A 26,072-nucleotide genomic window follows, 5' to 3' on the forward strand; every position below is an offset into this window, starting at 1 on the left:
CAGTACTGCCTCAAAACTACCACAGATCCTTCGGCTTTGTCTTTATTCAAGTTGTTTTTAACTAGGGGCACGTCTGTAAAAGATCCTCTTCAAGGCGAGAAGAGTTATGAATTAATTATTTCTTTTTAATATTCATGATATTAGTCTTATTGTTTTGCTATAGCAAGTCTGGTCTAAAAACCAACACTTTCTTCCAAAAAGAGAGAACTTACTTTAATACTTCTTGTCAAGTAAAATAACCTGCATGGGCAGATAATTTGACTAGCAGTAGTTTCATTGCCGTAACTTTCTCGATTTGGTCTGCAAACTTTATCAGTGAACTGTATGAAATTCAGGGACGGTGCTTGTATTTCTCTGGATGAAGCACCTTTTATCTTTAGCTTACTTTTCGTTATGCCAGCTGTCTTTGTTTATAGCTGCTCTCGAGAAAAAGCCACCATAAATGTTATGCGAATCTAAAAGTTATGCTGTGGAATGACTTCTGATTTAACTGCAAAACTTACTACGTCGTGTTAATATTTGGTTGAGGAACTTGTTTCGGAGCATCAGACAAGCGGCGACAGTGACTGGCTGTGTGAAAAGCTCCTTGAGGAGCAGATGAGTGACTGCTTAGAGGAAGCCCTCTGCAAACTCCCCTCACATCCTCCTCCGCCGCTGCCAGCCAACAGTTTGTTGGCACGAGTCTGAACGGCGCGGCACATCCACGTTGCTGGCTTGTGTTAGACCGCTGCGGTTGAGGAATTGTTGTCAGCACACACAGATCTTGAGGGGTGGCCCTGTAGTTTTCTATTATCGTCATACAGTGTCAGACTGGAACAGCATGTTCTCTTGCACCCCATCGCGTCCCGAGTCATGTTGCATCCTGGCCTCCATTTAAAGGTCACAGAGGTTGAAGATGAGATACTTTTGTATACTAAAGGCTGTCAGTGTGATTACTGAACTGCACTTAATTGTAAAATGGCCTTGATTCCACTGTGTGTAGTGTTTATCTCTTTTTGAGCACTGTGCTCGCCATGAATGAATGAATGCCAAGTACAAATGCATTTTTTTTACGTGCGAAGACTGTTAATTCAAAAAAATGTGACGGCGGGTTTCACCTTCTCAACACACCAATAAAATCACAACTTGTACGTGCTTGTTTGTTATCTTTTCCTCTTTCTTTCCTCTTAGTCATCAGAATGGCTTAAGGCAGGAATCCAATGTCACTGCTCTCTGACATTGAATCCAGCAGTTTTATCTGTTTTTTGGCTTTCACTATCTGTATTACTCCATTCCAAACATATCAGACTCTCTGTGAATAAGTTTGCTTGGTGCTGTCACTCTCACTTTTGCTCCTTCAGATGACCTTACAAATGCTGTATGTTATGTTTGTAGCTTCTTTTTTTCCCTTGAAAAAAAGAAAAAAATCACTTGTAGAAATGATTTTTTTGCTGTAATTGTGCTGAATTGAGTGATCATTTAATGATGAGCCTCCAAATGCTGAAGGCCTTGGTTCACAAATGTGAAGTTTACCAGCTTGAATTACTGAAATAATATGAATGAAAAAGTTTAATTGGGATAACTCCTCTGCAAAAACTGACATGATGGAGTCTTTAGAAGCACAGAAAACACTCCTCTGATGGTACGGGTTGTTACAGAGCGGAGAGCCTTCCCTGACAGATGAACAGCACTTTAACCAGACAACAGCCAAGTTTAATTTTGACAGTCATGGCTATCATGACAAGCGAAATGCGACATTGTAGGGTTGGCCATGGAGAAGGAAAGGAGCAAAAACTAGTGTGCTGAGGTGGACAAAATTCAGTAAAGTACAGTTTTTGATTTGTTTTACGTTAGCTGGAATTGATCTTCAGCACTGATGTGGGACATCTTTAATAATTAATAAGCCACATTAACAAGCCACAGTACGACTCAGATGGTTCTCCTTTATTAGCATGAACATTGTTTACGTTTAGTCATCCAAAATACACTGTCCAGATGCCATAATACTCAGTGCACAAAATGTATCAATCCGCAGCTGAAAATAGTCCCCAACAAAACTTTTTTACAACTTAAAGGTGATAGGTGACTCATGTTTAAAGATTTACAATCGTGATTCGTGGATTTGAGACTGCGAGCCACTGACAGGTTAGCAAACCTACTGTAGTTAATAGCAGAAAACGACTGTCAGACAGACTATGCATTGTTCTGTTCACATTAACCCTCTAGTCAGTCCCTCTGTCAGACTCTCTTTAAATATCGAACGACTACTTTTTAAAAATGGTTTCTGCTCCCACAGCAATGCTGCAGAGTCGCTGTGGCAGTGAGCAATTGCAGTCGGTCAGGTCTCGTAAAGGGTCTTTGTTTTGTCATGGCCCTCAGCCTTACGGCGCTGCAGGTGCTCAGGACAGAGAGGTGACATGAAGTGGAGCCCCACTGTCCACCTGTCGGGAAAATTAAATGGGTTACCTCCCCTGGGACAAGGCCTCTGTTGGACATCTCACCGCCTTCATATAAACATCAATATCATGTTAGCCACTGACACTGACAGCTCCAGTACGACTCCGGATGAAAGCAGGTTTGCATCTTTTCTATCAGCAGGTGTAGGCACCTGACTGCTCATTTTACGTGTACTTATTCGGAGTGAGGTAAGATCTCAGTGTGGGCGGCGTATTCTGGCAACAGCATGATGGGTGTTTTCTCTTCTTTCATTTACTTTCCTATGGTTCATAAATCTCTGTAGATTTCTTAATAATGTTTTTTCATTTTAATCGGTCATAGATACTTTTAAACTAAATAAAATTAATAAACATTTAGACAGTTGTACAACAGAAACACAATGTAGATATTATGAATTATTTGACTAAAGAGAAGACTGATGCTAAGAAGAATCAATAATGAAAGCCAACAAGAGTTTCAGTTTATAAAATGATCTAATCAAAGTTTGCTTTCAGTTTTACAAAAAATTTTACAGACTGTAGAACCAAAGTCAACAGCTTTTGCTCAATCATCAGCTTGAGTGGGTCATCACTCACACAAAGCATGTTTTAGGGCGAGAGTCAGAAACATGAGCTGCTGAAATTTTAATGCCAGGAAGGAAAACACGGCACCATTGTCTACTTAACAGCAGTAGTGAGAGGTACTTATCTCACATGTTCAGTGCAATTTTACACTCACAAGGCCACTGAAAAATTGTCCAGTACGCTGCTGCTAAGCTCTGCGCTCGTGTGCTCTTCAGGATTTAGGATAATTATGTTGCGTTATGCCCAACACAAGGATGATATTGCAGCCAAATGACATACTGTTATGGCACACCTGTGAGTCTGAGCCTTGTACTTTCACTAGTTACTTTCTGAGGCAGTCTCTGGGCCATGAAAATGCCTCACCATGCCACCCCAGAGTCCTCGAACCGGCTTTAGTTTGGCAGGTCTTCCTTCCTCCTGTGTGATCACTGTACGCTGTGTGCCCTCCATCCTAATGACCTGTTTTTAGTCGCTATCGGTGTTGTTATTCCGTGTCACGTCCTTAACCTGTGCCCACCTCGACTTCCCACAACCCCAGGGATTCGCCGTTACACGAGAAGGGATTATAGTGAGTGTCTTTGGACTCACTTATTCCCTCCAGTCCATCACTTTCAAGGAGCACATGTTCAGGTGACCTTCAGCTGACCAAACTGCAAATGACTGTCAGGAACCTGCCTCCTCTGCACGCACAAATATAAAATATGTGTATACGTCTGATTTAAAGCCCTCTGACTAACAAACGACTTTAATACATCTTATATGCTGGTTACATTAAGCTGTTGAACAAGAAGGATGGTGGAGGGTTTCTGGCAGGGCATCTTAATAACAGTCATCCATTTCATCATGAACTTTGACATAAAGAATAAATGATATACTGGTGTCAGTGGCCAGTAAATACAAATCATTCAGCTGAGGATAGAGCAGCACGTTAGAACACACTGTGATCAGACAGAGACGGCTGAGTCTTATTTGTATTGCAGCAAAATGTAACATTGTGCTGATGAATTGGGACATATTTAAACTGAGAACATGACAGGACCAGAAATGAGGAGAAAAAAAAATTGTTCTGTTTTTAACAAATTGATCCATTTATGAGGATATGTCTTCATATGCTATGGAGTAAATCCTCAACTTCTTTGATCTCAGCATGATGGTGAGATCAAATTTGTGTATACACTATATTAAACACTGTGTCTGTATGTGTGTGTGTGTGTGTGTGTGTGCGTGTGTCAGCCTTCCAGAGGTTTTTGGGAAAGAAGGATGTGTCCCAGGAGCTGGAAGAGGTCCATGCGGAGGCTCGAGCTCAGGACAGCCTACAAACCGCCTCTGTGTTCCAGCTGCTGAAGAGCTCAGCTGTTCGCTGGCAGCTCATCACCACCATCATCACCATGGCCTGCTATCAGCTCTGCGGCCTTAATGCTGTAAGATGCAGCTGTGTCGTGCAGTCTTGTTTTTTTTCTGACACCTTGCAGTGCCACATGTTTACTGTGTATTGTTATTCGTTTTGATTGAACAATCTTGATTTATAAATGTAGCTTCTTTCAACATGAAATGCATGGAGAACATCGTGTATATCAGACAGAGAGTTTCTTGAAGATGCTTTTTCACACCTCCGGTCACACCTCAACATTGTCAATCTATTTCGGGCCCTGGTGGACTCAGTTACACAAGTACTGCGACAGGAGAGTGTGTTTCGTCTTATACTCGGGGGACTTGGACAAGAGACAGAGCCATTCCATCTGCTGTCTTCTCGTCAATAAGTTGACTCTACAACAGCAGTCTGTAGAGTATTGCCTCCTCACATAGTTGTTACAGTGAATGCGTGGGTTAACAGGGTACATTAGCATGTATCTGAAGTCGAAGAATGCAAGTCACTTTTCATTTTACCGTTTTGGTCTGCACGAAGTCCTGAGAGAAATATCTGGCTTTTTAGCTGCTAAACGCTCCACTACATGCACCAGCTTGTCGCTGACGAGTCACCTGTGCTAGACAAAGACTGAACAGTGGGTTTATCTGAGCATTTTTCTTAAAAACAGTGTCTGCTCTCATCAACCTGTTGATGAACCAAAGCAGTTAAGCCGTGGGCCAGAAAATGGAAACAGTGAGCTGAAAATGCCACGCAGAGCTCAGGGGAACTGCAGAGTCTGGTGAAAATCCACTGCGGCTTAGTCACTAGGAGCAACCCCTTGCACCTTAATTAATTTTATCCATTGTTAAACATATAAACGCTATTAAGTCCAGCTTTAACGCCTCCTTTGAGTGCTTCACCATCCTTTCGTGGGGGTTAAGAAACATCTCCTGCTTCCTGTAGCCTTAGTCAGCTTGACATGTGGCTGCTAAACTCCCAGTGGCAAGAAATCTGTGTTTTTGTTCCAGCTCCCTCACATAGGCAACAATCACCAGACATGCAGGGTCGCTTGACAGAAAATTACAGAAGTGGCTGTTAACTGCAGAAACACTTGGGTGTGCTGTCCTATCATAATACCGACACAGTGGCTCAGGTGTAGAGGCAAACATGTGTCCCCACGGGTCTGCGCACAGGTGTGAACTAGAAACGTGTTGTCTCTTATGAAAAAGGGGAAAAAAAAGAGTTTCTTTTTTATTGCATTTGCTACAACATCACAAAAGGTTTTTAAAAACTGTAAAATATGACAAGAGAACATACGCAGACACCCTCTTGCCCCACTGAGAGCGGATCGGTCTCTCCTCGGGTTTGCACCCAGCACTGCTGTGCGTGACACCCCGTGGGTGCAGAGAAGCCACCGTGACTCACTCTGTCCTGTGCACTTTGTTGACAGGAAGAGATGTTTAACCGTCTTCCACCTGCTGTGTTGCAGTGCATTCGGTGGGCAGTAATGACTGTTGTCAAATTATGGGACATACTGTCTCGGTGTTGGACGTATGGGTGCCAAGAATACCCCTGTGTGATGAGTAAAGTCGTTGTTTATTGCTGCCACCCACCAGTTAAAATAAAATAATTGAGTAACATGAACTGAGAAAATCTGACTTCAGATTATATAAATTTCATCACCATAAGGGATGATATAGAAGGCACCAACCTTGTCAACAGTTACAGTTAAAACCCTAACCTTTGAAGACAGACACAGTTTTGTATTTAAATCCTTGTGCTGCAGATAAGTCAGCTAATGTTCCTTTGGAGGACGGGAAAGGTTTCAAACCTCCAAGTCTATTAAGGCTCTACTAGAAAGAACGATGCAACCAGCAGTCATTTTTAGAAGTGAATTATCAAAACACACTTTGAGTGACAGACTTCAGGCTGTGTGCAGTGCAGGCAAACTGATTGTTAGCTTGCCATCACATTCATATTCAGGATGAATATCATAAAAAATATGTGTGCTCATATTTACATATTTGAAAGATTGATTGACTTTTCAGTAATAAATGTTAAGCCAGAAATCACAGAGCTTATTTGAATTATCATAGATATGAACTTGACTTCATTTACATACATCTTCGTCCAAGAAGACAGAAACGTAATTTAGAGCACTTTGGAGATCTATGTTTTGATTGTCTTCCTCCACCCGTCGCCATCAGGATCTGTCAAATGACTCCAGTTAATATTATAGTCTGAGAGTGACTTGGTGATGCTATTGTGCTGATGCTGAAGTTGACAGCTGGCAAAGATTCCCGCGACCAGAATCACAGCATCAGCCCTTCAGCTCATAACAATTCAGAATTTCCCACATGTTTTGTAGTCCTGTCATTCTGTCAGAAGGGCCACTGGGGAGGACAGTGCAGGCCATAGGTTAGAAGAGAGACTGTGGAGGAAAAATGACGGATATGCAAAATCACAAAGCTTTTCAGATGTGCAGTCAAACTCTCCAGGCTTCTTTTTTTGATTTCTTTGAGTCTGAGATTCAAAGAGATCTCAATTCATGTTTTTTAAAACCGTAATGCTTAGTCTGGCTATGTGTTGGCTGCAAAAGGTACTGGTGTTTGTGAAAGTCAAGGTAGTTCATCTCTCATGCCATTTCATGGAGGTGGAACCTGATAGAAGCCATCATCAGCATTTCATTTTAACTCGCCTCTCCAGAGGCTGTGTGACGCAGCAGCACGTCATCAGCAGCATCTCCACTTAATCTGTTCAGGCACAGTTTCGCTGTGTATGGGAAGGCCTGAGAGCCCAACACTTACTGGGTAAAATGTGAGAAATACACTCAAAATATGTTTCTGATTCTTAACTGCTCTGTCAAATGCACAGGAGCCACACGACTGAAATAAACTTGGCCCTGGTTGACAGTCAACAAGAATTTAACTTCAGAGTATATTTATATGACTTTGATGCTTGTGCAGATTAATGTCTATAACATATGAAAGTCCAAGAGATTCATGTGATTTATTTTTCATAGATATGGTATTACACCAATGGGATCCTTCGGGAAGCCGGCTTCGCTGAGAACATCCTCCCCTACATCACGCTGAGCACCGGGGCCATAGAGACTTTGGCTGCCATCATCTCGGTGAGTATTAAATGTCGTATTCTGGGCATAAGGCGGCTTTAAATATAAATACTCACAAGGTAAGTTCTGTTTTACTTCAAAGATGCTTTCTAACTTTTATCTGATGGCAAGATCTTCCAGCCTTCATGCTTCATGCATGGTATCAAAGCTGCCAAACGTTTGATTTTACCATCAGCCACTTTTTAATAATGGATGATCGTATATAATTGAAAAAGATCTATAAGTTAGTGATCCCTGTGAATGTCCATATGTGGATGTGAAATTATTATGCAGGGGACAGAATAGGCAGTTATGTCTTTTCTGTTCCTAAAAGGTTTCCTAACCTGACACCAGAATAATCCTTTCATGAAGTTTTTTTTTTTTTTTCCAAATTTGACATGGCAGTATTTTCTGATTTTCTTGTCCCTGATGACCTTTTCTAAACCGCTGAATACATATTTCTTACAAACCTGCCTTTGAAGAACAGTTCATAAGAAAGACACGTGCCTTCAGATTCCTCTCATGAACTGAATATTTAGACTCAACAGTGCTGAACTCTGGCACTGAAGGGCACAGTGACAACGAACCAAATCAGTAACGCTGAAATCACTGAGCTTATGGATGATATTAAGCTCTATCGAGTTGAGAGGAAGATGAATCTCTGTTGGTGTCTCATTACAACCGATACATAGATATATAGATACATGGATGACTTTATTAATCCCCGGAGGGAAATTATATTGTCACCAAACAACAGCTGACCCCATTCATGTTACACATAATCATCTTAGCCACTGTTAATATAAAGATATTAATGAGAGCAATTTTAATTTAATCTTTTTTAAATTTCTTGTGTATCAAATTTGCCTGATCCGGTGTGAGCGGACGTTTTTCAGAGGAAGAAGCAGGAGGAGGAGGAGGAAGAGAAATAGAGGAGGGTTCATCGGCTGGACTGTCTGGACCAACATTATCATTAAGTCACATCAGTAATTTCCTCAACACACAGTCTGAGTAGACCTAAGATGTTCATTATGCAACACTTGAGTCTTGAACTCACAACCTTTGCCACCACCGGCACATCACAATCGTGTTGATCTACACAGGGAAGTTATTCGAGTGAAAATGAATTATGTGCTGAGCTTGAAATCACACGTCTCTAACCCTGTGTTTCTCAGTCCTGGTCCTGGAACATCCTGCCCTGCATATTTTAGTTGTATCCCTGCTCCGACACACCCGACTCAAATTAAATGATTGTTATCAGACTTCTGCAGAACTTCATGATGAGCTGATCATGTGAATCAGCTGTGTTGGAAGAGGGAGACATCTAAAACATGCGGACCATGTTTTTAAAGAATTAGGTTATCAAGAAAAAGAATTTGTGTATTTCCTTCTAGACAACCTAGAGATGTCTGTGATTTATTTCTCCAAAGATTAATTGTTCCATATATGAGAAATATAAAAATTTATATTTAAAAATGCTTTATTTCCCATTTACTGCATTACTTTAGATGAGGGACGAATTCAAAATGTTGTCAAAAATCCATTTTTGAGATAAAATTCTGTAATTTACCGCACTTCATCGACCATGATGTATTTGTTTCATGAATATTGGAGATTTATTTAGTGAGAATTTGCAGTATGTGTTTGAAGTAACACATTTTGATGCACTGTGATTGGATCATTTGTGGAGGACAGTCTGAAGATGCAGTGTAGCTGCATCTGTGGTGTAGCCAATGTGAGTTGAGCGAAACATGAAGGAGGAGATAGGTTTTATTAATTTCACGGTGTGACGGCATCTGAACATGTCTGCTCACTCGGGCCTCCGTCCGGAGAAGTTGCAAACTCATAGCATGTACGAATATTTGTTTTAAACTTGAGACGGTTGCTCTGGTGTCTCCATCAGGACTATTAGCCCACGATGCCAGCTGAGGACTGGATCTTTGTGCAAAGTCTGGTTAATTTTCATGCATGGAAAGACAGATTTCATGGCAGTAAGAGAGCTGCTCGGCCACGATTAAATTATTTAGCGGTTCAATAACACACCTATGCATCAGGATGAATGTTTGTGCATCAAATGTTAGATGTTTTTAAACAAAACATAGTAGCAGAACAAAATGCAGTGAGAAATGCCCACATCAACTCTATTCGTTTAGTGTATTAATGCTCTGTTTGGGCTGCTATCCATTCCTGTGATTCCTCCCAGCGGCTGATCTTTGATCTGCGGCAGTGGAAACACCCCACTGAGTGACTTAGCTGAAAGGTGACTGACTTCAAACACCAGCGTATATATATACCCTTCAGTTATTGGTTTCCTTCCCAGCTCTACTGCCTCTCCCCATCACAGCCAATTAGCCCCAACTACCTCTGATGAACGCCACCCTTCCTATGTCAGTGGTAACAATGAACCGCTGGCTGCTTGACTGGCATACAAAGAGAAGTCAGATAATAACAAAACTTAAAGTGTTAATTAATGGAACAAATTATTTGACACAAATTTACTCTGTTATAGTATATTGAAGGTGGGGAACAAATATATACTGTATACCTCAGTGGGTGTGACTAAGTGTAACTAAACAAAACAAAGGATCTGATAGTCCTGCAAATTAAAATTTGCAAAAAAATTGCAGGACTATCAGATCCTTTGTTTTGTTTAGTTTCACTTAGTTCTGTGGGGGGGAAAAGCAGAATATTTGACATCTTTCTTTTGAGAGCAAGCTCAAGACAGTTACAGAGCCGTGTTAATATTTCACTGGGGTTGAACAGATTGGTATGAGCCTCGTGTTCACAACCAGGGACACCGTGACATCAGATGGGAAAGTTTAATTTGATTTGTGGTTTCAGGGGCTTCAAATATTTATGATATTCGAATCATAGGCTACACCTAGCTTTCAAATGTGACTTTTTCATTTAGGTGGCAACCATTTTGAAGCCCATATCCAGTGATATGTGCCTGTTAATATGACAAATTGAATGCACCGCAGGGTGCATTTAGCTGTGGTTCTAATCTCATTAATTATGCCTTTACAACACACAGCTGCCAACGCACAAACATTAATTCCTCGTACGTGTTCTGTGTGTATTTTAATATTCCTCACCAAGACGTGGAAGAAACAGCAGAAGGCTCAGTGTACACAGGAGCAGGTCAGCTGGAAAATCTGATCCTTTTCTAAAAACACTGAAAATCTGTGAAGAACAACTACTTGTCTTTTTTGCATCCTGCAGTTTGGTGTTAATGAGTTTTGGGAGTACCCAGCCACCATCTTTCCTGGTATTACTCCTTGGAGAAATAAAGCTTTGCTCTAAGATTACAGACAACACAGAAAAGGATGGCTGCTGCTTATAGGTTGTTGTATGAGAATATGAATGTTATGTGACATATTACATCAATTGGAAGTAAGACATTGGACCATTTCACTTCACTTTAAAACGACTGAGGTTTTTAAGTGATTTATTTTACAGAAGTGTGTCCATTCAGCAGTGACACTGTTGTCCACTGTGGTTATTAATTAGTGAACATTTGTATAGTTAATGCGGCTGAAAGAACTTCCCACTGACTCATTATTCATGTAGGTCATGTCTTATAATTACATTCAGTGCTTACATTGCATGCTTAGCCACCCCTCCATGCTTATCAAGAGGATCCTTCAATTGGTTGTGGCAATAAAAGTGTGCTTTTGTGACCAAGGTGAGAGACTGAGAGAGTGTAATACTGATGTAAATTATTAGACGAATTTTCCCTTTCTTTTCACGTCAGAAAGGACCAAAAGCAAGCATAAAACATCTTTTATTAAACACCTGTGAATGATTTCATCCAGGCCTCTCGCTCGGCACCATTATCGGAGTTTAAAAAAGAAATATTAAATAGGATATTTTACTGACATGAACAGGTCAGAGTGTCCTTAACGTGTCTCTGAAACTGATTTACGTGATCATTTCATGCTTTAAATCAATAATCACCTTCCCCGAGAGTAACATTGTTGAACTGTAAGTACAGGCAACGGTTGTCCTCAGACCAGGACAAATGAACATGTCATCTCCTCCAAAGCTAATTTAACACCTTCTGTCTTCAGCAGCTCATTAAGGGAATCTCATAGTTGTTTGCGGCAATTTTGCACCTCCAGCACAAGGACACCAGTTTCTTGGTGCGGGTCACTTGTACTGTATTGGTGCAATGAAAGGGAAATGCATGCTAGTTTAGGCTGCAGACATACTGAACAGTCTTTTTTTTTTAATGAATTACGGTTATTTTCAGCACTTTGGCCTTCTGTGGATAGAGGAAGGCCACTGAAAAAAGTGACTGTGGAAGCTGCAGGAAACTCTCTTTATGGGATTTCCAAATGTCAAGGTGGCCCAGCAGGCCAAGGTAACCCTCACCCTAACTCTACCTGATTAATCCTCATACCTACAGGGTTTGGCATAGCCAGACCATCATCTCCTGTACGATAGAATTTCTGTCATTCCTGCTGGACCTTTTGATCGTTGTAAAGATGCAGCTGTTAATCCCCTGTGACACAAAGGTCGGGGGTTTGCCACAGCAAGAGTCGAGGCTTTGGATGTTCCTCCTTACTTGAGATTAGCTGAACTCTTAAGGTTCACACAGACCAGACACAAATTTACACTGATTCCAGGAGTGCACTGGCCTGAGACAGTTACAACTTACCACCAACTCCGGTCATTTCTCTTATTTTCTCTCCAGGCCTTCTCTTTCTATGCTCCCATCTCTGTGCGTGACGTCACCCAACTCAAGATAACCATTAACTTTTTATCTTGGTGTGAAGATGTTTACAAGTCGATCATCTTCACCACAATCTGCACTGCCTGGAGTGAAATTCTATCTGTTCATGTCCCCTTGCTTCTGTTCATATCTTTCCATTGGTTTTGTATGCATTCATGCTGCCTTTGAATTTTGCATCTCATTAAATCTGAACGCATCATTAAGCATCAACTAAAGCCTTGTTTATTCTGCTTTTTACTAAGCTCTGTTTAACTCATTCATTCTATCTAATATTCTCTTTTTCTCTGCTCCTGATCTTAAAACAGCTATTATAACGTCTTTGTGAAAACATGTTATGAAAAGAGAAACACGTCACAATGTATGATTACCTAATGCGAAATGCTATCCACTGAGCTCCTGCCCTCCTTTTCCAGTGCCCCACTGAGCCATCGCCCTTTCACTGCGGCATGCTTGTCACTATACGGCTGGCTAACACACAAGAACTGTGGACTGTGTGCCACACCACATTAAATCACACACATCCGGTCATGTCGTCACACTCTGTAGCCCTTCGGCAAATTAAGGTCTAAACACAAACAAATGATCACGGAATATAAAATGTGACCTTATGGCAACAGGAAAGCATTTGAAACAAGAAGGGCACTCAGAGGGCACATAACTCCACCAAGGCCAATAGTCTACTCTTCTATGATGTGCAAATCTGCAAATATATTGTCAAAAATATTACAATTATGTCAAAATATGTGTGGAATTGAAGCATCAGCGTCACCTCTCAGTCATCACTTATGACCCACTGAGTGTGTGTACTAGTATCTGCAGAGACCCTGCATGTGCCTGTATTTTCTTATCTTATTATCTTATCTTATCTTATTTCGGGATGTTTCTGCCCTTTGGGTAGTGGGCTTGTAGCCCACAGTCAGTCACACAGGCTGTGTGGTAGGACTACAAGCTAAAAACATAGCAGCCAGGTTACATCGCTGTCTCCGTCTCTCTCCGCTCCTCTGTCTGTCTGTCTGTCTGTCTCATGGACATATAAAAAGCTGCAGGTGTCTGATGCGCATGTTGTCTGAATTCACACAAAATGCAGCAATGTGGAACCTTCCCGCAGGGACGTGTGGAGGTGTGGGGGTGTGACTGTGAAACTCTCTCTGATTCACTGCTTTGCTGTTGCTAATTCTGCTCCCTCTCTGCATTCACTGCTTAGCTTGTTTGGCCAACACGTCTCCCTCGAGGGCAGGAGGGGCAAAACCGCAAACTGAATCCCGTACTCATTCTGCAAAAGTGAAAAATTTTATTTGAATCTGCTCGAAAAATTTAATGGTTGCTTTCTAATTATCCAACTTAAAATGTGGCATCCTTGAAAGAAGTAATTACAGTAATGCACGAATATCATATGCATTCACTTACACTTTAGCATTGCTTGAATGAAATGAAATGAAATTTCACATTTTTCTTTGAGCCAGAGCATTTAACTCTCACTAACTACAAGATGTCATAGCATTATGACTCAGTTTAAGAATAACAATGCTCACACTGACAAAACTAAGCATTTCTTTTTACTTGTATTATGATGAATTTCCCTGTACATGATTCTGCTTGTGGATGATATTTCTTCATGCTGTATAAATGTGATTATCCATAGAGGACTTCAACTGTAGGCATGAAAACAAGCCCTGATATCTTCATGTATGTGCTTACTGGCTGCAGACACCAGAAGGAATAATGTTAAGCAGTGGTGGCAGCCTAACATAGATAGCAGGCACAATCCAAGATGCAAACGTGTCAGTAATCTCCTTTAATATCTTTTTCATACAAAGCAACTCGTGCACTGAAAACAATAGGTGCATCATTGTCAGAAAACAATAAAAGCGTCATTGTTAGTACGGGTTCATATGACAGATTTTCTCATTCAGAAGCTCTCCCAAGGGTTTTACCAGGGATGGTGCAGAGATTGTGGCGCATGTGAAGGGCCAGTGGTGCCTTAAGCTGTCTCCAGTTGTCTTTAATGGCTCATCTGCTTCTTGATGTGATGAAAAATGTCCAGACATTTCAGTCCTGCCAACCTTGAGGGCTGGAGTCACCAGTCTGACCTCTGTCGAGCCTGCCAAGAAGCAGGATATTGAGTTGCATTTATTCATGTGGGAGAACAGTCATTTATTCCACTTTCATCAGGCTGTTATTTATGTGCACAAAATGGACAAGAGCTGAAAACATGTTATCACATGTTGCAGTCACAAATCATTAAACTGATATTGATGCTGTCACTTAGTTACAGTACTGTTATTGATACGCTGAAATTAGCTAGAAATTTAAGTTCTGCAACAGGAAATCTTCAGCCACCACAAGGCTCCACAGTCAGAGCTCATAGGGCGATTGTAGGTGGACATTTTGTCATGAAACATGATACTCAAGAGGTAATGAACAGTTCTTACATTTCTACAGTCAACATACGCTTTATCATGCAGGCTCTCTCTCCTGCTCTCACTCAAACACACACACACACACACACACACACACACACACACACACACACACATGCAGGCTCATAAATATTCAGTGCCTGACACCGTCAGAGACACTAATGAGCTGCTGCTTTGTTTTTGGTTGCTGTGTGTGTGTGTGTGTGTGTGCCTGCAACTGCCTGTGTGTGGCTGCAGCATGGGTAATGCCTGGGAGAGAAATGCCTTATGCAGTCAGGAACAAGTGGGATGTGTGGAGATTCACACACACACACACACATGCACATTCACAGCAAATTCCAAAGCTCTTGGATGCAATCCAGAGCTAAAGCGGTTATGTTCTGTAGCACAGTGCCAATGGGAAACTGTTGAAAATGGAATAGCCAGTGTAAACTTTGGAACGTGGAAAGTCTATTTTCTTGTGCAGGGATACGTACTGTACAAATACCAGTGACCTTTTTCCACAATCTCATGAAATCCCACTGGTTAGACGAGTCTAGGCCAGTGGCATGAATACTTAAATGCTCTGAGGCCATGATGGAAGAAAGCCTGAAGCTGTGGTGAGGGCTTCGCTTTGGGCTCGGTGTGGGTCTGGAGGTGGCTGTGAATGATTCCAGCCTTCATCTTATGTCCCACACTGCACCCATGACCCCAGTAGAAAAATGCTGGGATGGACAGCAAGAAATGCTTGTGGAATTATTGATGAGCCACTGCAGTATTGTTATGAGTAAATCTTTGTGTGTATGTCACTGTATATGTACTATACGATGCATCATGTATAGAGCCTTCTCTGCCACCTGCTTTCGGTAGAATTTACTGGTGGTTTGAAGGGTTAAGCAAATAAATGTTATATGCTGCCTCCTCCTTCAGCAAGCCTTTGCTTTCAATTTAGTTTTTCACTATAAACACTTTTCGTGTTTATAGTGTTAACATATGGTTCACACAGTATGAACTGGGAAGCTGAGAAAATGAAATCTCAAATAGATGGTAACATATTAATCATGCATTTTTTTTCATCTGCTATGTGACAACAACTGAATATTCTGTCACAAGACTAAGCAGACCAAAAAGCAAGCTATAAAGCATAACATAACTGTGTAACTTCAAAATACAATCCAGGAAGTCCAGTCAAAGAGCCAAAGCGTGCCAAAGCATGTAATATAGGCAGGATTTTAAAACTGGACAACACATATCACGTGTTCACCGTCTAAGTTTAGTACTTTAGCATGCTGGCATTGATTAATTTACAGATATGGCCTAATGGTAGATGAAAAGTTAAGTGAACACCAAAGTCAGTAAGATTCATCCTCTTGGGGCCGTGAATATCAAATCATCAAAGTTTGAACCAAAGCGGAGTGCAGACAGACTGATCAGCAGACATTACAACATAGTGTCATGGCTGTTAGCCAGAAAGTCATCAGATACAAACTATACACTCGTATACGTGGACTTGAATGTTAACCTAAAGACTCTCAGCACAGCTATCTTCTGTGCCTGCACTGTTTTCCTTGGCTGAAACAAAACATAACATAACAAAACAAAACAAAACATTTCTAAACTGGATTCACAATGCGGTGGTTGTAGTGGATGGCAGGTCTACAAAATCCAGGACTCTCACATCAGAATCCAGGGTCTGAATCCTGATTTTCCTCTCTTCTCTCTCTCCCTCCCTTCCTGTCAGGAACCCATCACCTCCATCCTTACACACCACCTCTCTGACAAAATGGACAATTCTTTCGTCACTATTTCACCATCCTTTGGGCAAAAAAGGATTATAATCTCATACAAATTGTACAGAAACCACTTGAAAACCCTCTAATATTATACTGTTATTTTTTTCTCTCTTCCTCTCTTCCCAGGGTTTAGTGATAGAACGAATTGGGAGGAAACCCCTCCTTATATTTGGTTTCTCTGCCATGGCCGTCTTCTTCAGCCTACTTACAGTGTTCCTCAATTTCCAGGTAAGCCTCCTGTCCTCCTCTTCACTGACCTCATTCCAGATGTATAGATGGTATGTGAAAAGGTGTCACAATGCGCATAGGGGCTCAAGACTGCACCCAATTATACAGTGAGCTATTATAAATGCTATTCCTTCATTGAGCAAATGAGGTTATTATACCTCTGCGAAATAGAATTACAGCACCTTTTTTATTAATTGTTGAAGAACTCAAGAACTAAAATAAAATATGGGATGTTGCTGTTAATTCCTCATTTCCCAAGGATACCTGCTGCAATATTCCTGCACAGAAGTGAGTCGTAATTTCAAGAATATCTACCAACACAGTGATTACGCTCACTGCAGTATCCCCTTTCTTTCTTTCTCTTATCAACAGGCGAGCGTACCATGGATGCCCTACCTCAGTTACATCTGTATACTGGCTGTTATTGCGTCGTTTTGCTCTGGGCCAGGTAAAACTACTGACCTACATTAGCTTCAGAGATTTTCTCCTCATTTCTTCTCTTGGTTTCTCATTTTCTTTTTACAAAACTCTTTAAGTGCTCCACTTCAGTGGAAACTGCACATAAAATAGATTGAATAAACACTCCAGATATGAACAGATTCCCAAATTCATATTTAGCTGTAATTCAGTGAAGTAGTTGTCAAATAAACAATCTATGTACTCTGGTCCCCGTTTTATACTTCCTGGAATAATCCGCCAACTGGTGTGTTAGTAATTAGAATCACAGTCGAAGGTGCTGTCTATTAACATATTAAATAGGTATAGAAAGTACATGTATGGCATGGCAATGCAAATGCACAGAGAACAGTGTGAATGCGCACAGTTGGTCTTGGTGGGAGGTTGACTTTGAGTTTCAAGGTGAGGCTATCGCTGTCACCACACACATACATCCTTTCTGAATAATAATGCCTCCAGGGACCATTAATCCTGCAAAGTGGCTCAGTGTATCACCATGAGATGAGACTACTGGAGTAGTTGAAACTGCGGAAAAATCGAGATGTAGAGAATAGTATAGGAAATACACCTGAATTTCCTAATCCAGAGACTGTATTTGTTATTAAAGAGGTGAAAAAGGGAATGTAAAATTGTGATACAGTCACACACACGCTTCATTGCAGGCTGCGCAGCACTGCTGTTGTCCTTTATTGCTGTGTGACGTCTCCCATGTAACTTCTGATCGTTCAGTGTCTTGCTCAGGTGTACTGATGTGCTAATTGTCGAGGGACAAGAGATCCTTTCTCGTTTATTTCCCCTCCACAGCAGTGATTTATGGCCTATTGAAACAAATGCAGCTCTCCATTTCTTTAAAATAGTGAATGACTGGGAGGAAAAGAGCAGAAAATTCACATGAGGGTTGACCCCCAGCAGTGCTTTGAGCTTATGAGTGAATAAACGAGGATTTTTTTTTTCACCATGGAAACAGTGGCCCAGATATTTCAAAGTTTGATGAAGACACAAAGCTTATGTGTCTCCATGAAAGGGAAAAACGGTGACTTTATGTTCATACTTATACATACATATTTTGCCGTATATTCATCTTCTACCTGCCCATCCTGGAGAGATGTTTTGTGTTCAACTACAAATAATTAAAGAGATTAAACACTTTCAGTAACATTTATTTCATGGGTCTTTATCAGCGCTGAAACACTTTTACGCTAGTCTCCATTCAGACAGCGCACGACTGGCCTCCATGTCAGCACCTGTTCGGTTCTGCGCAGGTCCAGCTCTCAACAAAGTTGCAAAGGAAGCGTGATAGCTCACTCTTTAGATGCTTCTGTCAATCGCTCTGGACAAAAATGATGAGTTTAATTCAGAGAGGTATTGACTAAGATTTTGTTAAACAACTTTTAATATCTTCTAGACACAGCTTGATGAAGACTTTTGTACTGTTCCCTGTGTTGTGGGACATTCAGGACGTTGAACGTGACCAACCAGGAAAAATAAACTCGATTAGAGGCAATGGGAAATAAGTGAGTTGCCTATTTTAGTGGGCTTATCTGTATATCTATATATATAATAATCTGTTTACATATAATGTATGTTTGATAATTTTCATGAAAAAACAATATAAAAGCAATAGTGTGGCTTTAGTGTGTTCTGTGCCATGAACTCAGATAAAAGCCTGTTTCTGAGGTGTAGATTTTTGTCCGGGACTGACTGGGTTGTTTTGTAACCTCATTACAATGCGGTATGAACTTGGCATGGATCCAACAAATCCACTGAATCCAATAAATCCAACATATGGATGGAAGGATTTTTAAGCAGCAGCATGTATAATATAGTAACAACATCAGACATTGCTGTCAGTCTTGGCGCACTTGTGGGCTGTTACAGGCTTTTAGTATCAGTATCTTATCAGTATTTCAAGGACCAAATACTGAGCTTTGTTTTTTTGTTGAATGAAACCCATTTAGCTTACTTATTTCTTAGCTATGATGTGATTATGTTTTTCAACTCCCACACCAGCACTCTCTCTTTCTCCCTGACTCCTTTGTGTCCAGATGTAACTATACCGTACCCACTTCCTGGGCAATCACCCGACTCAGTGCTCAGGTCTGTAATGCATAGATAGTTGTCCATCCATTTTCTATACCGCTTATCCGTCAGGGTCGCGGGGGAGCTGGAGCCTATCCCAGCTGACTACAGGCGAGAGGCGGGGTTCACCCTGGACTGGTCGCCAGTCAATCGCAGGGCCAACACACACAAAAACAGACAACCACACACTCTCACACACACACCTAGGGGCAATTTAGAGTAGCCAATTAATCTAATGTGCATGTTTTTGGTATTGTGGGAGGAAGCCGGAGTACCCAGAGAAAACCCACGCAGGCACAGGGAGAACATGAAAACAACACACAGAAGGGCCCAGAGCAGGATTCGAACCTGGAACCCTCTTGCTATGAGGCGACAGTGCTAACCACTGCTGCCCACCGTTATTTACTTATTATTTAAAAACCTCAACATACCTGTCCCTCTTTATCGTTGTGCCATGTCTCTCTGTGCACACAGTGCAGTCACTGTGAAAATGAGAAAGTTAATGTCCACCCAGCATCGTTAGAAATTGAGCTCCACATGCAAACGTTACCATTCAGATAGTTAGCCTAGATCAGTGTCTGACAACTGTGGCCAGCCAGTGGCAGATTGTAAACGAATAGCTCGATCAAGCTCGTTAAACGTTAATAATAACAAATAGTATTGGGCTTATGTATATGTTTACATGTGTTTACCCCTCACTACAGGCTGACACCAACGTAAACTGGGTGTTAGATTAAGGTAATGGGGCCTATTCTTTTCCTTGACTGTAATGGTACATCAAAGAAAAATCGAAAGAAAGTCAGTTTTAATTTATTTCCTGCGTGTCAGGTTCGATCTTTGAAGAGCAAAAACCCTTTTTTCTTTTTCTCTAACACAATTTTGCAGCCATACTGTAAGCCTCTGGACTTGTGACTCTCCACTTTGTCACCTACTGAGATGATTATAGAGTAAGAGAAATATGTTAGATCGAAATCTTGATGCTGAAAAGTGTCATTTGTGGCACATTGTTGCCATCTGCAGCAGTCAATTCTGCAGCAAAGATTGGGATGTTGTTTTGGATTGTGTGAGAAACCATTTTCCTGTGTTAACCAGCCACTGTAAAAGTGGAAAAATGCCTGAACTTGTGTTTTGTTTTGATACCACAAGGATTATACTTGATTTCAAAGCGTGGACCATTAAGTGGCTGTGTTTGGTCTTGATTGGCTTTATCAATTGTGGTGTTTATGCTCCACCACAAAAATGCATATATTGTATCATATTGAATTTAAGCTTTGAAAGGACATACACCTCTCAGGTCAGCCGTTTTCTGTATTTTAACATAAAGCATGTGCAGTACAATAGAGCAGGGTTGGAATAGTAAATATTTTCTTTTGATACAACCAAGATCTAAATATTTCAAACATATGAAGCCTTTATGTACTGTAGATTGAGTCAGGAGTGTGCACTACAATTCCCCCTGTCTCTCTGAATTCTCACATTAGCTTTTAACTACTGGTCATTACTAAGTGAGGAGCCCTCCTCCGTGGGCTTGGTGCACACAAACCCACACACAGCTCTTTGTAATGATACATGCCTTAATTTCAGAATCATCCACATGCTGAAATTTGTTCCTCTTGAAAGTAAGAGACAGCAATCTGTTTTTGCTATCCAGCACCTCTGACCCACACTGGGTCAAGAGAGAACACATATCTGGTTTATTTCCCGGTTTATTTTGTTATTATCTTGACATGAATAGTGTTTAATTTGTGTTTGGAATCACATGTATCAATCACAGGAGATAAAACATACTTCAGGCTGGATATTACCCCTGATGGCAATATCACATGTGATCCTACCTGACCGTCATGATGCTGGATGATGCAAAATTTGGAAAACCATTAAGCTGTGGGTCAGAAGAGTGAAATGCAACAAGATGTAAGGCAAAATGGAAAATAGGCAACTCACGAAACTGCAGTCTAGTGAAATGTTTAATGAAATCCATAAGTCCTTATGAACTGTGAACCGTGAACTTTTTTTCAGTAGCAGTTTCTATCAGTGACAGACTTTTGTTTCTTATTAGTCGAGCGGCTTGCTATTTGAGATCCTGTTTGGGTGGAGTAATAGTGAGAGGAAACCCTGCAAAATCCAGCACAGTAAAGCAACAAATTTATGTGTCATCGGGTGGACTACTAAAAGCGTCAGGCCGGGTAATGATTTATTATAATTAAAGATCTTTAATTTCCTCAAGTCCTGTCAAAATACAAAACCACAATAAATATATCCTATTGATAGGTATTGTTTGTAGAGCCTTATTCATCTGTACAATACAAGTCCTCTGTTACATATAATACAATAATAATAATGCAATTAAAAAAACACATTAAAGCCGTGACATTGCTTCGGGTGATTTGCCAAAATATTTTGTTTCACAGGGCGGCACGGTGGTGCAGTGGTTAGCACTGTCGCCTCATAGCAGAGGGTTTCAGGTTCGAATCCCGGTCTGGGCCCTTCTATGTGGAGTTTGCATGTTCTCCCTGTGCCTGCGTGGGTTTTCTCCGGGTACTCCAGCTTCCTCCCACAATACCAAAAACATGCACATTAGGTTAAATGGCTACTCTACTTTGCCCCTCTTTAACCTGAGTGTGTGTGGTTGTCTGTCTTTGTGTGTCGGCCCTGCGATTGACTGGCGACCAGTCCAGGGTGTACCCCGCCTCTCGCCTGTAGTCAGCTGGGATAGGCTCCAGCTCCCCCGCGACCCTGACGGATAAGCGGTATAGAAGATGGATGGATTTTGTTTTGCGATAATGTTCCATTTGTACTTCGGAACTTCACCAAAATCAGCAGCAGGCACATTATATTCAAGCCATGTTGTGCTGAAATTACAGACATTACACACAGATAGACAGCAGGGAGGTGGGTCATACTGCTGGAGGTCTTGGAAATCTATAGGGGGTGAGTTATTGATACTCAAGCAAGAGAGAATGAATTTAAATTCATGTCCCTGTCAGTTTTTCCAGCACAGCAGTGAAATTCAGATCCTTGCCACAACTAGTAGCATGAAATACTCACTTACATCTGCTCTGTTACTCAGAGTACATTTTCTTCTTCTCTTCGGGTAACAGTGAACGTGCTGTTTTGGACATGCACCACACATGACTTTTAAGTGGCACAGGCAGCTGTTGGAGCTCCACATGAATAATGTTGAGCAAATTTCTCGCAGGCAGACAGATTCTCACATGGTGTGAGTCAGATGACTGACAAGTGGAAGTGCTGCTGTCTACTGAAACAAAAACACCTGAGCTAGCGAGGAGTACCTATGGTGAAGATATAACTGTTCTGGCTTAATTAGGTCCTCACTGCTGGACGCTGTAACAAAGGCTCACTGTGTATGTTCCTTGAGTGTTCAGCTGACACCACAGAGACTGCAGACCAAATAGTATGGAGATCATCCTTTAAGGGCAGGGAAATACATAGATACATTAATCTTGCCATTTTCTGGCTTTCTGTGGATCAAACATGAGGTTTGCAATGCTCTTTAACAATATTATAACTCAGCTACCATTTAAAACAAAGAAGCTCATACAGCTTTAAACTTAAACTCAAGCCAAAAATTCTTCTCTTTGTTGCTTCCTCTAGCAGGCCAACACTGCCAGCTCATTACCTGTAAATAGCCAAATCTTTCTTGTCTGACTGTCTGGTTGAGGGTGTCAGATTCTGCCACCTTGTCAAGTGAGAGAAAACACCTCTTCCCTCACAATCCTCATAATACTGGTGCCTCTGTATGAAAACTAACACCAGAAATGACAAACTAACAAGATATGACTGCATCATATTTACTGTTTGTGCATTCTGCAGGGAGAATGGGATGGCAGTTGACATTTTTGATAAGTGCTGTATACATTACAACAGCTACAACAGCTGGAGCTTTTCCTGTGCAAGAAGCCACACTGACAGATGCAAGCCTGTCTGTGAAAGGGGAGAAATATTTTCCCACCGGTTTTTGCTATAGCTCTCAGAGGGCTCTCCAGTCTGTCCCGTCCAGAGGTAAATAGCACTGAGCAGGTTGTTGCTGTTCTCGTGTGGGACAACAAAGACTAACATTTCCCCAAAGATACACCGATTAGAGGTCTGCAAGCCCATCGCCAACCAACAGTCAGAATCTGATCACATTCTGGACTTTCATTGTGCTTGTATGTGTGCAGAGCATGCGTAGGCCACTGCATGATTATTAAAGTGATTTATATTTTAAATATCGTACATGCATTTTAGTCACGTGCATGCATTTATGTTATTAATGTGCATCACAGGGGACAGCTCAGATGACCATGGAGAGCAGGAGGAGAAGTTAGAGCACTGGCCAGTTGGCAAAGAGGTTTTTGCAGCATCGTTTTCAGTTTCAGAAGCGTAATGTCACAGAACAGTAGACTGTAAATCTTTATGTAGTTACTTACTGCTCCTGGATCACTCTACTGCGTTATGCTTCTCTGAATATTTTTGGGCGTGATTGCTGGCGGCGCTGTTGGGGGGCCGGGCTAGAGGCTCTAATGGCGACATGTTTTTTAGTTTCACTGAGGTGACCATGCAACTCGAAAAGGCGCTGCGTGTTGCTGTATGTTGCAGCTGAATAATAGCAAAGCAGTCAAAAGGGAGCAACAGAGTGGAGCAGTGTGGGACTTTTTCATTAACATCTGTTACATTCAGGCCCTTGCCAAATGCATTCACACAACGCTAATTAAGCCTCTCACTTCCAGATTAATCTCTGTATTTCACAGTATCTCAGAGTTGTCCCGATGTTGTGGGTCTCACTGCATCTTTTTCTGCAGCTCCCCTCCAAGCATCAAGCATATGCTGCTTCATGTTGGAGTGAATGATATAAAGCAGCAAAAATCAGACCTATTTTAAAGGGACTTCTTTTCCTTGTTTGATTCACTCAAGGAATCTGATGTGCGTTCCTTTCCTTCTCAGCAAAACACAGACACACAAGGTTTTGCTGAATACAACAGCTTCACCGCTGGCTGAAAGGCTTAATGAATACGAAGGCTTTATGATTATTAGCTACATACACTTTCAAGTTTGTTAGCTACAGTTGTGTGTGACTTGTATATAACTTGTATTACACAGAGCTGGAAGAGAAGTGGCTTCATTTATGAAGTCATGTATATCTGTTACCCTTTTAAATTGTGTCACTGAGCCTCATTCTTTTGAATTTAACGCTCTGCAACTAATCCAGAACTGATGTTATCAGTGTGGTGGGTGTATACAGACCACCTCAGCTGTCTTCATTGCGGTTAACAAATTAGCTGACTTGCCTGCTCGGTGACTAAACTCAGAGATGCTCGCTCTAGGTGTTGGCTAGCAAATGATAATAATAATAAAATAATTTAAATCTCAAACTTTCAGGGTTGATTTATTAGCTGTGACATTTAATGGATCCTTCCAAATCAACATCTGATTCTGGGAGGGACCGTAGGAGGGACAAAATTACAGCTTCTCTAGTTGTTGCTCCTGGCCTTAGTCACCATTGTCCTTGAGCCTGCATAAAAAGTGCAAGACTGGCATGATAAAGGACTGTTATCAAAATAATGTAAAAACTCTTAATGAACCAACTTTGCTCAGTGACCTTGCTGTTAGCAATGTACATCACACCTCTTAAAAACAAGATGTAGATTGGATTGGATAACAGTTTAATTTCTTTCTTCTTTCATTAGTAAACATGCACCTTTTAATAAGCTTTGGGATAAAATCCTGGGCTCCAGTGAGGCATACTGGTGAAGCAGCCTATTACTGACTTTTAGACAACTCAGAAATAAATGCACATCCTCTTTGAGAAAAGCAAAATCCATATATCACAAAGAAGTTTTCTCTTGCCCTTTTACAAACTCACCAAAATTTTGGAAAGCACAAAATGTAAATGAAAACAAATCCACAGTGTCTATTCCTTCTTATATTATGTTTAATGTCTGCTACATAAATAAGACATAAGAGATTTGCCATGCTGTCAACATGCATTTTGCTGCTGCTGGGAATCTGCTGATATGGTGTGTTCAAAACCTGCTTTTAACAATAGTAAGCCTTTGGCTCATGTGCCCTCCTTGAACCATACCCCTCAGTTCGCCCTATAGGCCTTAAATCCCTCTATTGTTAAGCACTTTAAGCTGCTGATTGCAGCTGGGAAGGATAAACCAAACTCTTATTTTTTTTAACGTCTGTCCCTTATTTACTGCTGAACAAATTACATATCTCTTTAAGCTCTTCTCCATTTCTACTGGAGGTATAACTCTTGCTTGGAAATCTGCACATACTGACAGTCTGCACAAAGGCAGTAAGAAAAACGATCTTAATAACTACGGGCCTGTTTGTTCCTCATTATGAATTATGTTGCATCTGCTGTTGACAAAGGGAAAGCTTCTGCTGCCCTCTTTGTCGATGTAACAAAAGCATTTGAGAGTGTTAATTGTGCTATACTCCTTCAGAGGCTATGCGAAGCTGGTTTTGATTATAAGTTCTGTAAATGATTTCAGGACTACCTGCCTTATAGACCGCAATGTGTAACGCTGGGAAATAATCGTTCTGTATTTTTGCCACTGCCATATGGGGTTCCACAAGGTTCTGCACTGGGCCTTGTCTTGTCCATAATTTATATAAACAATATTACATTCTTAATAGCAAATTGTAATGCCCATGTTTATGAAGATGATACACATATGTACTGTTTCACTCATCACTAAGTTATGTTTGAATTCCACATTGACCCTCTTGTCGGCAAGTTATGATAAAAAAATGTAATACTTATATAGAAACAGAGCAAATTTCCCTAAGTTTAGTCAGAAGTGGTTAATTGTGGTCTTCTTGTCTGTCTTGGATTATAATAATGTTATAATCATCTGTTTTTAAAAAGGTGCCATATAGATAAAGTTATTACACTTTAATAATGATATTATAAT

General features: G+C 41.0%; 1 protein-coding gene across 4 annotated transcripts in view; it reads left to right on the plus strand.

Moving 5' to 3' along the window:
- Positions 1 to 26,072, plus strand: part of slc2a9l2 (solute carrier family 2 member 9, like 2) — an 88,938-nt gene that overhangs the window by 32,701 nt on the left and 30,165 nt on the right. For all 4 annotated transcript variants that reach the window (XM_046384483.1, XM_046384486.1, XM_046384487.1 and 1 more), the window contains 4 exons: positions 4,233 to 4,420; positions 7,370 to 7,480; positions 16,513 to 16,614; positions 16,987 to 17,062. In XM_046384483.1, the coding sequence (XP_046240439.1) occupies positions 4,233 to 4,420; positions 7,370 to 7,480; positions 16,513 to 16,614; positions 16,987 to 17,062 (477 nt within the window). The remainder of the gene's footprint in view (positions 1 to 4,232; positions 4,421 to 7,369; positions 7,481 to 16,512; positions 16,615 to 16,986; positions 17,063 to 26,072) is intronic.

The sequence above is a fragment of the Scatophagus argus genome, chromosome 3, assembly GCF_020382885.2.
Source record: "Scatophagus argus isolate fScaArg1 chromosome 3, fScaArg1.pri, whole genome shotgun sequence".
NCBI classification, from domain to species: Eukaryota; Metazoa; Chordata; class Actinopteri; family Scatophagidae; genus Scatophagus; species Scatophagus argus.